The 14,585-nt window shown below is 50.3% G+C and overlaps 1 protein-coding gene across 1 annotated transcript; it reads left to right on the top strand.

Moving 5' to 3' along the window:
- The first annotated feature begins 4,027 nt into the window (after positions 1–4,027).
- On the top strand, positions 4,028–13,524 carry POLDIP2 (DNA polymerase delta interacting protein 2). Its single transcript, XM_055001708.1, has 11 exons — positions 4,028–4,265; positions 4,885–4,966; positions 5,586–5,683; positions 6,432–6,528; positions 7,003–7,078; positions 8,833–8,940; positions 10,057–10,193; positions 10,768–10,794; positions 10,939–11,064; positions 11,381–11,460; positions 11,830–13,524. Exons 1-11 carry the CDS (start codon positions 4,093–4,095, stop codon positions 11,942–11,944), a joined length of 1,119 nt encoding a protein of 372 aa, XP_054857683.1. The 5' UTR covers positions 4,028–4,092; the 3' UTR covers positions 11,945–13,524.
- The last annotated feature ends 1,061 nt before the right edge of the window (positions 13,525–14,585 follow it).

Raw genomic sequence — 14,585 nt, 5'->3', positions numbered from 1 at the left:
CCAAAACCCCATTGCCTACCTACCTGCCTTTCCCCTCCACACCCCACCTGGCTCTCAGCCCTCCCCAAAACCCCATTGCCTCCCTAACTGCCATTACTCTCCCCACCCCCACCTGCCTCTGACCCCTTCCCAAACACCCATTGCCTCCCTCCATGCATTTCCTTTCCACACCCCACCTGCCTCTGACCCCTTCCCAAACACCCATTGCCTCCCTACCTGCCTTTCCTCTCCACACCCCAACTGACTCTCAGACCTCTCCAAAACCTCGTTGCCTCCCTACCTGTCATTCCTCTCCACACCCCTCCTGCCTCTCAGCCCTCCCCAAACCTCCATTGCCTCCGTACCTGCCATCCCTCCCCAGACCCCTCCTGCTTCTCACCTCTCCCCAGACCCACCATGCCCCCCACCTGCCAGCCCTTTCTAACCACAACTTCCCACCAGCCCTCCGCAGCCCCAGCTTTCTAGAGCCCATTGTATTTATTTGCACAACGGGCTCTGTTTCTAGTATAAAATAACAAAACTTCACCCCCTACCCACCACCCATTGAAAAGGCAATATAATGTTGATAACAAAAACTATTGAACTCAAATTAATAAGAAAGCAATTTTCATACCAAATGCTAAATCAAAAAACATGATATATGTACAGCCTCTGAGAGACCCTGTGGAAAGTGAACTCATTTGGGCCTGTTGAACAAAAGTGCAAAATCAAGGGCCTGTCTTTATTGGGAGCAAGAGAAAATGTCCCCCCCCCGAACCTCAATACTGCTGGGTAGCACAAACTGCTAGTGACATATTAAATTGGTTTTTTTTTAAAGTTTGGATTGTTTCCCCCCTTCCCCACTTATACGGCTTGCAAGGAAATGGGGAAAAAAACAATTTCTTGACTCGGGAATGCTTTCCATTTTGTTGCTCAGTTGTTTCTTACTGGAATTAGTTCCTTTATGAGGAGTAGGGGCTGAATGAGTTAACTTTTTTGTGCAGATTTTGATAGGTCAGTGGAGGTAATGTTGAGTTTATACAGTAAAGCTTGTCCTGATACGAGTACCATACGGCAAATATTTTCAAGTTTAAAGAAATAGCATTAGCAAGGAGCCAAGACATAATTTATCGCACCCACGGGCCGTCATTCCAGTCAGGGGCCTGTTATTCCAGTCCCAGAGCCCTTCTGGCACACCCAGGGTCCGTCATTCCAGCATAGAGCCTGTCATTCCAGTCCCAGAGCCCTTCTGTCACACCCAGGGCCCTTCATTCCAGTCAGGGGCCTGTCATTCCAGTCCCAGAGCCCTTCTGGCCCACCCAGGGGCCGTCATTCCAGTCAGGGGCCTGTCATTCCAGTCCCCGAGCCCTTCTGGCACACCCAGGGCCCGTCATTCCAGGCAGGGGCCTGTCATTCCAGTCCCCGAGCCCTTCTGGCACACCCAGGGCCCGTCATTCCAGGCAGGGGCCTGTAATTCCAGTCCCCGCGCCCTTCTGGCACACCCAAGGGCCGTCATTCCAGGCAGGGGCCTGTCATTCCAGTCCCCGCGCCCTTCTGGCACACCCAGGGGCCGTCATTCCAGCATGGGGCCTGTCAATCCAGTCCACGAGCCCTTCTGGCACACCCAGGCGCCGTCATTACAGTCAGGGGCCTGTCATTCCGGTCTCCGAGCCCTTCTGGCACACCGAGGGCCCGTCATTCCAGTCAAGGGCCCGTCATTCCAGTCCCAGAGCCCTTCTGGCACACCCAGGGGCCATCATTCCAGTCATGGGCCTGTCATTCCAGTCCCCAAGCCCTTCTCTCACACCCAGGGCCCTTCATTCCAGTCAGGGGCCTGTCATTCCAGTCCCAGAGCCCTTCTGGCACACCCAGGGGCCATAATTCCAGTCAGGTGCCTGTCATTCCAGTCCCAGAGCCCTTCTGGCACACCCAGGGGCCGTCATTCCAGAGTGGGGCCTATCAATCCAGTCCCCAAGCCCTTCTGGCACACCCAGGTGTCGTCATTCCAGTCTGGGGCCTGTCATTCCAGTCCCAGAGCCATTCTGGCACACCGAGGGCCCATCATTCCAGTCAGGGGCCTGTCATTCCAGTCCCTGAGCCCTTCTGGCACACCCAGGGCCCGTCATTCCAGTCAGGGGCCTGTCATTCCAGTCCCCGAGCCCTTCTGTCACACCCAGGGGCCGTCATTCCAGCATGGGGCCTGTCAATCCAGTCCCCGAGCCCTTCTGGCACACCCAGGGGCCATCATTCCAGTCAGGGGCCTGTCATTCCAGTCCCCGAGCCCTTCTGTCACACCCAGGGGCCGTCATTCCAGTCATGGGCCTGTCATTCCAGTCTCAGGGCCCTTCTGTCACACCCAGGGCCCGTCATTCCAGTCAGGGGCCTTTCATTCCAGTCTCAGCGCCCTTCTCACACACCCAGGGGCCTTTATTCCAGTCAGGGGCCTGTCATTCCAGTCCCAGAGCCCTTCTGGCACACCCAGGGCCCTTCATTCCAGTCAGGGGCCTGTCATTCCAGTCCCAGAGCCCTACTGGCACACCCAGGGGCCGTCATTCCAGCATGGGGCCTGTCAATCCAGTCCATGAGCCCTTCTGGCACACCCAGGCGCCGTCATTCCAGTCATGGGCCTGTCATTCCAGTCCCCGAGCCCTTCTGGCACACCGAGGGCCCGTCATTCCAGTCATGGGCCTGTCATTCCAGTCCCCAAGCCCTTCTCTCACACCCAGGGCCCTTCATTCCAGTCAGGGGCATGTCATTCCAGTCCCAGAGCCCTTCTGGCACCCCCAGAGGCCGTCATTCCAGCATGGGGCCTGTCATTCCAGTCCCCGAGCCCTTCTGTCACACCCAGGGCCCGTTATTCCAGTCAGGGGCCTGTCATTTCAGTCCCCGAGCCCTTCTGTCACACCCAGAGGCCGTCATTCCAGCATAGAGCCTGTCATTCCAGTCCCCGAGCCCTTCTGTCACACCCAGGGCCCGTCATTCCAGTCAGGGGCCTGTCATTCCAGTCCCAGAGCCCTTCTGTCACACCCAGGGTCCGTCATTCCAGCATAGAGCCTGTCATTCCAGTCCCAGAGCCCATCTGTCACACCCAGGGGTCGTCATTCCAGCACAGAGCCTGTCATTCCAGTCCCAGAGCCCTTCTGGCCCACCCAGGGGCCGTCATTCCAGTCAGGGGCCTGTCATTCCAGTCCCCGAGCCCTTCTGGCACACCCAGGGCCCGTCATTCCTGTCAGGGGCCTGTCATTCCAGTCCCTGAGCCCTTCTGGCACACCCAGGGGCCGTTATTCCAGTCAGGGGCCTGTCATTCCAGTCCCTGAGCCCTTCTGGCACATCCAGGGGCCGTTATTCCAGTCAGGGGCCTGTCATTCCAGTCCCTGAGCCCTTCTGTCACACCCAGGGCCGGTCATCCTAGTCAGGGGCCTGTCATTCCAGTCCCAGAGCCCTTCTGGCCCACCCAGGGGCCGTCATTCCAGTCGGGGCCTGTCATTCCAGTCCCCGAGCCCTTCTGGCACATCCAGGGGCCGTTATTCCAGTCAGGGGCCTGTCATTCCAGTCCCAGAGCCCTTCTGGCACACCCAGGGGCCGTCATTCCAGCATGGGACCTGTCAATCCAGTCCCAGAACAGGTTATCAGACATTTTCCTTCAAAATCCATTCCACGTTTTCTTTGCACCTCTTTTTTTGCTCTAATGTGTTTCAATGGAGCCCATGCAAGTCAATGGGCATTCCAGTTTCCCATTATTTCCTATGGGCATTCGAGCCTCTCCCATTATTTCCAATGGGCAATCCTGTCATTCGTTTTAGTACATCCCCATATATATCCAAAGAATATATTTGGATATATATATTGTAAAACAACCCAGGAAATATATGAAGCGGACTCGAGGGGCAACGTTATCCGAAGAGAAGCCGCTTTCCCGGCGCAGTCGCGCAACACGGAGGACCGAAAGCAAGGGGACGAGGCACCGCTCTAGCCGTCCCATCTCTATAGCGCACCCCTAACGCCTAGAGCGGCCGCGCAAAGAACGACGGGAGCTGCCCCCGCGCGGGGCATTGTGGGTGGCGGCGGCGGCTGTGGCCTTCCCGTTTCACTCTGTTCTCAGCAGCGGTGGCGATGACGGCTTGCGCGGTGGCAGTTGCCGTTCGAGGCCGCTGCTTGGCAGCGGCAGTGCTGAGCCGGGCTAGGGCCGCCGCGGCCTCCTCACTGCCCTGGGGGGGCCTCCGTGCGGCAGTGGTGGTGGTGGGGCCGTGGGCAGGGCCTGTCCCCAGGCGCCACCTCTCTTCGCGGTGAGTGGCCGGCCTCTGCTCCTTGTGTCCAGGGCCGCTTGCTGTGCCCCACTGGGGTGGCTTTAATGAGTCCGCCCATCGTTCCTTTCCCCCTTCCACGGTGCAGTTGTTGGGCCTGTGGTCATCTGCTGCATTTGGCCCCCATACCAGGGAGCCATTCCCTCTGGGCAGCTGCAGGTCGAGAGCCTCCTGCTGGGTAGCTGCTTCCAGCTGTGGCCCACCTGTGAAGCTTGCATGGCATGCTTGGGACGGCACATCCCTCCATATGGTTTGTCACCAGCACTTGGTGCATAGGCTGCCTTGGGCTATGGAGGAGCCATTTAGTTGTGGAGACAAATAACTGTTGATAGGCCCAGTCTTTCCTGTGAATTTGCCTGCTTATTCTAAACAGGCATCTGGGCTATTGTGTTTTGTGATGGCAGATATCTGCACAGAACTGGCTGAGTAGTTTGCTTCGAAGGGTGCATAGAAGGGTGAGGGCAGCGTGCCAGGCTCACAACTGGAACAGTAGCCTGAAAGTTGTGTTTGGATCTTAAATAGATGTCCATGCTCTTGACCACCCTGACTGACTCGTGTACCTATTGTGCCTCACATGTTTTTTTCTGTGCCCCCCCCCCAGGAACCGTCCTGAGGGCAAAGTACTGGAAACAGTGGGTGTATTTGAAGTGCCAAAACAGCATGGCAAATACGATACAGGGCAGGTAAGGACTTGGGAGGAGAAAATAGACTTCCAGATGAAAGTGTGTGTGGGGAGGGGGGATTGCTGGATGTGTGTCTTGCAAATGTTTGGATCTCTGGCCATGATTCTTCTAGAAGTGCTCTAGGGATCCTCTTATTTGATACTAGTAGTCCCTTTCCCACTTGACATTATGAGAGGAGCCCTCACCAGCTGCACACTGCTATTATCTTGAAAGCTTATACCCTAAAAATCTTGCTGGTTTTTCACCCTGCTGTTCTACTACAGACCAACACAGCTACTTACCTGAAACTGCTAGTATCTAGGCGCTTATAAATCACAGTGCCAAGTAAAAATTTCTTCTAGGCAGTAGAGAATGACTTGTTAGTCAAAATCATGTTGTTTTGGTGTGCCACTGTCACACTGTTGGTGGTTCCTTAAGGTAGTTGAGGACAGGTATCCAAGGAGACTTTTTGAGGACTAGTTGCTTGCAGACTGCTGCCTTCATCCTCCGACCTAATGTTGCAGACTGAAGCTGCCTTCATCTTCCCTAATGTTGGATTTTCTCCCCATACTGCAGAAACACTTGGAGAAAATCTCAGGCTGTGTTTACCTTGCCTTGATACTCTCCCTCTCTCTTTCAGTTATTCCTCCATAGCATATTTGGATACCGGGGAATAGTTTTGTTTCCTTGGCAAGCTAGGTTGTATGATCGAGACGTTACTTCTTCAGTGCCTGAAAAGTAAGTGGTGGGGGAGGGGGATATATCAATGCACTTTATTGCAGAAAGGTTGCAGAAACTTTGAGGAAAATGTGAGGAAGGCAATTTACACTACCACACCTGTGCAGATGCTTGATTGCTGTGATAGATGCAACTATGTCCCCAGTGCCTTTTGGGGTCAAAAATGTTTCTTCAAGGGATAATTTAGAGAACAAAACCTTGACAAATAACAAGCAGGATATACTAAATGTATATTTAATGTAGGGTGAAAGTGTACACAGTTATCAGTTGATGGGTCTTAAAGGTTTGGGGTGGTAAATGTTTTAGGGTGTGTTAATGTTACTAGTGTTTATTTATGAATTTTGGGATGGACTTGTAGTGAGTATTTTCCGCCTCCTGTTTCAAATATAAAGGCAGGCTACTACTCTTTTAGAAAATGTGTGCTTGCCTTGCTATTTGGACTTGCTCACAAACCCTGCAGATGGTAAAGCCTCCCTGGAGATCAGAGGGGCCACCAAGGAGGTACAATAGTGAGCTGTCAGGAGGACATTTGGCCTATATATTTATGGGGGTATGGAATCAAAGTTGGAGGAGACCTCTTTTGTGGGGGGCCAAGATTGAAGATCCTTAGAAATCAGGCACTTTCCCTAAAAAAAATGGGGCCACTGAGCATCGACACCTGCAGCAGAGTTTGCCTGCTGAGAATGAAGCTGGCTGCTATAGGGGCATTCACAAAAGAGCCTCTAAGCCCCTGTGTCTCTCTGCTCAGGGGTGAGAATTCAGCTGGCCATGGATCCAAAGAAGTGAAGGGGAAGACGCACACTTACTATCAGGTGCTCATAGATGCTCGCGACTGCCCCCATATAGTGAGTGCTTCTCTTCTACTGAGCTGATGTTTTATGATAATTTAAATAGATTGAGGGGCTGCTTTACTGCTAGGAGTTCCCTCCTTTGTCTATAAAGGATTTGACTTGTTTGGGTGGGCTTAATTTTTTAAAAGTTATTGGTGAACTTTCTTTGACACTGTTAGAGGTTAGAACGGAGGTTATATAAAGTGAGATACTCTTTTGCCCAGACTGCAAAAGGTAGTTGTGGGAAATCTGCAGACTTACTGAGCCTTCAGAATTTTGTTGCCATTATGATGAACTGAGTCTCCATTTTCAATATCTAATCCAGTAAGGAAATAATGGCTGCTGCTGTGGTGTGGTAGCGGCGGTGGCAGTAGCACTGATAGCAGCAGTGATATGATTATCGAGAAAACCATACTTAATGCCAAGGGACTGGAATCAAAGACGAGGGTTTTTTGCCTTATAAGCACTGTTCTCACTCTTGTTCCTCAGTCACAGAGATCTCAGACAGAAGCTGTGACGTTCTTGGCAAACCACGATGACAGCAGAGCTCTCTATGCAATACCAGGTGAGTAAGTTGCCACTCTGCTTAGGGAGGCCTCAGGGATGTGCCAAGTATTTTCTGCTTATGTTCCTGCACACTCGTACTGTCTCCAGGAGCTTGGCAGGCCAGGCCGAGTTGCACAGAGACTGCCATTGCGCAACTGCTGTTGCGCAACTTGAACAGACTTTTGCTGGGGAGGGGCTGCCAGGGGGACGGAAGGAGTGAAAGCCAGACAGGGCTCAAATGTTGCCATCTAGTTGTGCCAAGCCATTCTTCTCCTTGTCTGAGACCAAGGACATCACAGACACCAGGGTCTCGGCCTAGGCTTGACTTATCTTAGCCTTCTTGGAACAAACTTCTCCAAGTGCTACTGAATTTGAAAACCCCAAGTTCCTCTCCTTGGGTAAAGGCTTTCTATTCATGGAGAAGAGCCAGTTACATGAAGAGTATGCAAATAAAGTGTGAAACCTGATTCATGGGAAGGTAACTTTGGACCAACCATGTGAAAAATGATTGATTTTTTTAGTTTGGTGGAAGAAGGCAAATGGCCACTATGCTCCTAGGGAATGCGAGTTTCTTCATCTCTGCTCCATCTACCTGGTTCTTGTTTGTACCATGGTGGGAGGATGGGTGTGGGGAAATAGAACTGCTACTTTTATTGGTACCCATCTGTCCTCCATAGTACAGTCTTATAGGAGGGTAGAAATGAAGTTGAAGAGTATAGAAGAGAATGGAGGAAGATGCAAAGCCCTGGAGACTTGTTATGCTGCCAGGAGAAGATTCTTGTGCAGGATGGCAAGTTCACAGTAGGCACAAGTTGAGAGTTGGCTTTTTATGGGGCTGTGCTGTGGCTTATTTAGTGATGCAGAGGTTTATTTATTTATTAAAATATTTGTAACTCACCTTTCCTCATGGCTCAGGGTAGCTTACAAATACAGATTTAAAGTATGCACTAAACTCCCAAATAATCTCCTTCCAAATGCCATTGAAAGCCTTGGCAAATGAAATAGGCTTGTAGCACCTCCTAATCTACCTCTAGAGGAAGTGTCTGTTCCACAGGGTGGGAGCTACAGTGAAAAAAGCATGAGCTGTGGTCAGTACCAGGTGGGCTGCTCTAAGCAGTGGGGAGGGGATGACAGCTAGCAGTTGGCGGCCTGAAGATGGCAACTGATGCACAGGGACAGATGGCAGGAGACTGCTCTTTAGATACATGGGTGTCAGGTTGTGAAGGGCTTGAAAACTCATAACCAGCACCTTGGATTGGATTCAGAAACAAATTGGCAAGAGATGTTCCTGTCAGGTAGCCTCTGACAAGAATTGGCCTACCACATTCTGAACCGGCTGCAGTTTCCGACTTGTCTTTAAGGATAGCCCAATGCTGAGCACACTACAGTAGTCCAACCATGAGGTTACAAAAGCCTGGATGGTTGCTTGCCAAGCTTGGCTTTGGGTATGATCCTACTGGTAGTTTTATGTTGTGTAATATGACAGTCTTAGAATTGCTTAGGCTCTGTTTCAGCATTTCTTCAATTCTATATTGGATTTCTGCTGGTTTTAAATATTTGCAAAGTTGCATTTATGTATCCTGTTACATTGTTTATTGAAATGAAATTGATTGTACTGACTCACACTGTAATCTGCCTTGAGTCTCAGTAAGAAAGACAGACTATAAATAACATTAATAAATAAATAAAGAGCAATTTTTATCCAGTGTCAATCACATAACTGCTGCTGCTTGAGGTGTAACATAAGCATTTCTTTGGGGGATTTTCCCCTAGGACTTGACTATGTAAGCCATGAAGACATCCTTCCATACACATCCACCGATCAAGTGCCCATTCAGCATGAACTGTTTGAACGGTTCCTCCAATACGATCAGACAAAAGGTAACTTCTTGGCCTGGAGAAAGCTGTCCAGAACCACAGCAAGAATCTTTTGAATAGAGCATTAGACTTGCTGTGAATCCTTTCCAAGAGGAAGAGCATAGCTCCTCCTAGTGGTCACCGGAGGCAGGGCTAATTATGCAAACTTCCTGTTTCTTCTTGTAAGGACTTTGAAATGTCCTTGGGGTTCTCTGAAAAAATATCTACCTAACTTTGTGACAAATATTGAACTAATGCAAGGGGAGGAGGCTGTAAAAGCTGCTCTCAGCATGAGCCCTGGAGGGCAAACCACCCTCCAGCCCAAGATAGGTGGGACAGAATATCTTCCTTTTTGCTGAAGAGATGGAACACTCACCACAAGGCCCGTTTTCCATTCCCCTTTAATGGAGGAAGTGGAATATCCTGGAAAGGGATATTAGGCTGGCCCTGTCTGTCTTTTGGGTGGTTTTTTCTGGATTACAGCATTTGCTGTTAGGGCGCTGCACTCACATGCAGCACAGTGCTAGGTGGTGATAGAAACTGAGACCCAAGTCACAGCCCCTGTAGATGCCCCCTTCTAGAGAAATGATAGTGGCTTCTTAAATTAGGTGATCAGCAGCACTGTCTATCATGGGCTCATTCTGCCACTGATGTGCCATTGCAATGTACTCTAGTCTGGCCAGGTGGAGTTTGGTCACTTTCATGTTTTGTAGGCATCTTGAGTCACTGTTAGTCAGCTGGGAACCCCTGTTGAAGCAGACCAGCGAGGGAGCTGGCTGCTTTTTTGGGCTGCCTTTCTTTCCTCTCTAGCCTCTATCTCAGATATGGTGGGGGAAAGAAACATTCTACTTGACGGCTCTGCTAAGAGAAGCCATTGAAGAAACATGGCAAAGACAATATGAGAGCCAGGAGGGAAATCCTGCTTAGTTTGCTGTGCCTCCCACCCCGGAGATGCCCTCTTCCACTGGAGGAGGACAGAATAGCAGCCTCTTGCTTTCTAGTTGAAAAAGAAAGTAGCTTCACAGTGGCTGAAGATCTCTTGCACAATCAAGATGATAGATGTTGTGCTTCTGGGGGAGGGTCTGTGGGATGCCTTAACATTTTCCATTTTGAAGTAGTTTTCCTTGGGGCCTTTTGCAGTTCCACCGTTTGTGGCGAGGGATACACTGTGTGCTTGGCAGGAGAAAAACCATCCCTGGCTGGAACTCTCTGATGTGCACCGGGAAACCACTGAAAACATCCGTGTCACGGTCATCCCTTTCTATATGGGCATGCGAGTGAGTGCTGAGCTTGACACCAATTGGTTCTCTTCCAGGCCTCATTATAAATGTTTGCACATTTGAGACCGAAGCAATTCCACCTTATTGGCAATGGATCTTACCTTCCAACGCAGCCCAGATGGTTGACCAGTTGCAAAAGCATTACAGGGGCGAACTTCTCTACAGGCATTGCAACTACTGAGAAGTAAAATGTACTGGCTTGTTTCCAGTTTGGGCAAACTGGTGAGGCAGGCAAAACGAAGAGCTCAGTTGTGGTTCCTTGCTGTGCCTGAGAGCCAGTACTAAGTCTTCCCTGATCTGGCCATGGGTTGCAAGAAGATAAGGGCTGTCTTGCTGGTTACAATCTAAAATTCTTACAGGCCACCGATCACCCTCTGTGACCCTGGAAGCTCTTCACCAGTTCCCTATTGCTCCTTTTGCAATCTTGGCTAAGGACTAATTTCCTGCATGTCTCCCCACAGATGTGGGACTTGAAAGTTCCTTAGGGGAGTAGCTTAGTTTGCCTAGGGTGGCCCTTGCACTGGAAGCTGGGGTTGAGTGTATAATGAAGGTCCTTTCTCTTTCTTGACAGGAAGCCCAGAATTCCCACGTCTACTGGGTGAGTCTTTTTCTTAATGGTACTCCTGTGCTGACCTCAGTCCAAGGGGAGCAGAATAGATGCTTTCATTGAAAGGCTCCTCAGCAACACCCAGTCGATTGTGCTGAGAAGCCTTCATGAGTCTCCTCCTCCTCTCTCATTCAGTGGCGCTATTGTATCCGCCTGGAGAACCTGGACAACGAAGTGGTGCAGCTCCGTGAAAGACACTGGCGGATATTCAGCTTATCTGGCACACTGGAGACTGTTCGTGGCCGGGGAGTAGTGGGGCGAGTAAGTGTGACCAGGGTGGGGGTGAGTATAGGGAAGCAGAGAGCTTGTAAGAGTAGAGCTCAGCTGTCATCTCGTTGGCTCTTGTTATCCTCAGAGCCTTCTCAGCCTTTGGGAGCTTCTACAGCAGAGACTGCTTTAGTTCTCTCAGGGAGATAGTAATGGAATTGCATGTGGAAGCAGTTACCTCTGTGCTTTGGAGAGGCTGTGGTGGTGTGAAGGTGGTGAATGAAAGCAGCATCTCGTGGACCCTGAGCAAGAAGGCGACATGCAGCTTTCTTCTGTTCTGGCCATCTCTGAATGTGCTTTGTCTCCTCAGGAGCCAGTCCTGTCCAAAGAACAGCCAGCCTTCCAGTATAGCAGCCATGTCTCTTTGCAAGCATCCAGTGGCCACATGTGGTAAGGAAGTTGTGCATCACCCCCCGAGACACTGTGGGAAGCAGGCTTCCTGGGAGATAGGCCTCCCTGTGGTGTGAGAGCATCTGGTCAGGGCTGATCTCTTTGTTGCCTTGTGTCAACAGAAGGGAGCAGCTTTCCTTCTTTCACCTCCATATCACTAAGTTGCTAAGAATTATCTGCACCAGTCAATGAGAGTCGTGATTAGGGGAGAGAAATTTTCCACAGTCCTTGTTGGAAAATGGGGAGAGGAAGAGATGCTGGTTGGGGGTGGGGGAGGAAGGGTAATTACATTTCCATTATTTCTACTCTTCCTGGTCTCTTGATTTTTTAAAAATGTCAACTTCACTCTGGTCTCTGCTTGGTCCCTAGGGGCACTTTCCGCTTTGAACGACCCGATGGCTCTCACTTTGATGTCCGAATCCCACCTTTCTCTCTGGAAAGCAACAAGGATGAGAAGACGCCCCCTTCTGGTCTCCACTGGTAGAGCAGTCCTCAGGAAACCAGGCGTCCAGGACCCCCCTCTTAAAGGGCTGAAATGCATTGGGTTTTTAAAAACGTTTTGATTCCCTCCCCCCGTTTTTTCTTTTACCAGCTGCTGAATTATTTTGGGGGGAAGATTCTGGAGCAGCTTTTAAATTTGACTCACTTGGCACCATTAACTCTTCCCCCCACCCCTTGGTGCTTGCTAGAACGCAAGCTGGGGTGTCTAGAACCAAGCTGCTGTGGATGGAGCCCCCAAAGTCTGCTGGATGTGTGAACCACTGTGATGTGTTCCCTCCCCAAATAAAGAAGCCTTCCCCAGTTGTAGGCCAGTCTTGCTTCCTAGCCCTGAGACATCACTGTCTTTCCCAGTAATACCTTTTCTAGATTCTTCCAACTCTGACAGAGGTGGCCTCCCATCACAAAGTTGGAGGTGGGGTATGATAGGAATGGGGAAATGCCCCAGGGCTGCTGCATCCTGTCACCCTGGACTACACAGCTGGAGCACTCACTTCAGTACTGTTCTTTCCATTGCTTCCTTTTAGTAGGAGCCTGAAACCCCTCGGTACTTTGGATAGGCTGTCTCTCCTGCAGGAATATATTGGTGGGCGATTCTTTTCCAGAGTAAGTGAGTTGCCAGCTCCTACCACCCCCACCCCATGGGCTGGGCCTTTTGCTTTAGTAGCTCTCGGTCACTGTGTGGCATCTCCTGCCTCTGTGTTGTATCCAATTAATTCACTGGGTCTTTTGTCTGCTTTGGTAGACATGACAGAGTTTAATACCTATGACAGGAGCTGAGAATAAGGCAACAGGATTACAATGTGTGGGTGGTAGTTTGCTGTTGCACACTGTCTTGCTGTTAAAGCAGATTGCTTTTCTCCCATGCAAAGCTACCAGTTGTTTCCCACTTGGGTTCCTGGAATATACTCCCTTTTGGGTTCCTGGTGCTGTCTGGGAGAAGGGCAGTTGTTTTAAGGTCCAAAGGCAGCAGATGCTCAAAGGGACAAGGAGCACTTTGGCCTCTAGTTAAGCACAGCCAGATGTACTGAGATGAGCGCCTTTTAGCTGGTCCTTTCCTTCCTGGATTGCATATTTTTTCAAGCAATCAAATTTTAATACCTCTTACAATGTAGCTGTTTCTTTGATGATTCTACTGTAGCTACTGCAAATGCCAAAGAGGCTGTAACAGGCTAGGGTGTTGTCAGAAACAGCCCAGTGGTGCAGCTGTGGTAATGCTGTACTCCCCCACCCATGTTTCCACTCTGCTGCTGTGTCTGGCAACAGCACTTTAAAAAACAACAACTGAGCTTCAGAATTGGAAGAGAGTAGCACACTGTACATCTGAGAAGGCTTTCTCCTTAGTCCTACTTGTGGTTTGGGGTAGTTGAGCAAGCCAGCAGTGGGATGGGGGAGCATTCTTAGATGGAGTGCCAAGGGGGGAGGGCTCTTCGGGGTGGGTCTGGGAGTGTGGGCCAGTTTCCCTGGAAGGGGCAAATCCTCACATGGTGCATTGGAGCTCTCAGGCTTTTGCAGTGGCTGGTTTTGTCATGTAAATAACTGTAAAAAAAATTCACTATTCAATAAATGTGGTTGAAGTAACCTTTGTGTCTTGGTATTACGGATGCATGTGTGTGTGCCAGTTTTCCCTGAAATTGCCCTCTACGTGGCTGCAGCTTGGGTTGAGAAAAAGATCAAACTGATGGAACAACAGGAATAGTTTGGCTGCTGCAACAAGAAAATGGGAATTTAACTATGTAAAAGGCTTCATTTCATTTGGTTCTTTGTGTTATACCAATGTACAGGTGTTTTTCAGAGACGTCTCTGAAAGGCTGAATCTAAAATGCGGCAGAGGGTGAGGAAGGTGGAATATAGTGACGTTGATTTGTCATTTTAAAAAAAATGTATTCATCACTCTGCTTCAGGCTCTAAGTATGTGCAGGGCCTAGACCAGACCTGTATGTGTGCGCACCCTCAGGGAGAACCCAGAGGCTGAAAAGCCTCAAATAAACAGGACCAGACCTGCTGTTGTCTGTAATGGGAACTTAAGGTGGCTTACACCATTCTGTCCTCCATTTTATCCTCACAACAGCCCTCTGCAGTGGGTAAGGGTGATTGTCCCAAGGGCATCCAATGAACTTTCAGAGCAGAGCGGGAATTCAAACAGTCTCCCACATCCTAGCCCAGCACTGTAACCACTATGCCATATAGGGTTGCCAGCTCTAGGTTGGGAAATTCCTGGAGGTTTGAGGGGTGGAGCCTGGAGAGAGAGGGCTTTGGGGAGAAAAGGGACCTCAGCAGAGCATAATGCCTTATAAAACAGTCATTTTCTTCAGATAAACGGATCCCCGTGGCCTGGAGATCCCCTTGTAATTACGGGAGTTCTCCAGCCACCACATGGAGGTTGGCAAACCGACTTTTGCCACGCTGGCTCTGTTTCACGAGGGGCACAAGGTTTAAAGACGCCAGAGGGGCCACGGATAAGGTGGAATGGCGTTTGAAGCGGAGTTTGACAGAACCGTAGCAGATCTGGGAGGGGATTCTAGGCAGCAGCAGCAAGGGAGAAAAGGTGGAGGGACGTCACTCGAGGGAGCAGCGGACGAATGGAGAGGGGGGAGTGGGCACAGTTAAGGTGGGGGGGGGACAAG

Source organism: Eublepharis macularius, chromosome 17, assembly GCF_028583425.1.
Source record: "Eublepharis macularius isolate TG4126 chromosome 17, MPM_Emac_v1.0, whole genome shotgun sequence".
NCBI lineage: Eukaryota > Metazoa > Chordata > Lepidosauria > Squamata > Eublepharidae > Eublepharis > Eublepharis macularius.
The sequence above is the reverse complement of the archived record's forward strand: the minus strand, read 5'-3'. Positions and strand labels throughout refer to the sequence as shown.

Coding starts and splice junctions, on each gene's coding strand:
- POLDIP2 (XM_055001708.1), top strand. CDS start 4,093: ATGACGGCTTGCGCGGTGGCAGTTGCCGTTCGAGGCCGCTGCTTGGCA. Junction 4,266..4,884: donor AGGCGCCACCTCTCTTCGCG/GTGAGTGGCCGG, acceptor CCCCCCCCCCAG/GAACCGTCCTGAGGGCAAAG. Junction 6,529..7,002: donor CTCGCGACTGCCCCCATATA/GTGAGTGCTTCT, acceptor CTTGTTCCTCAG/TCACAGAGATCTCAGACAGA.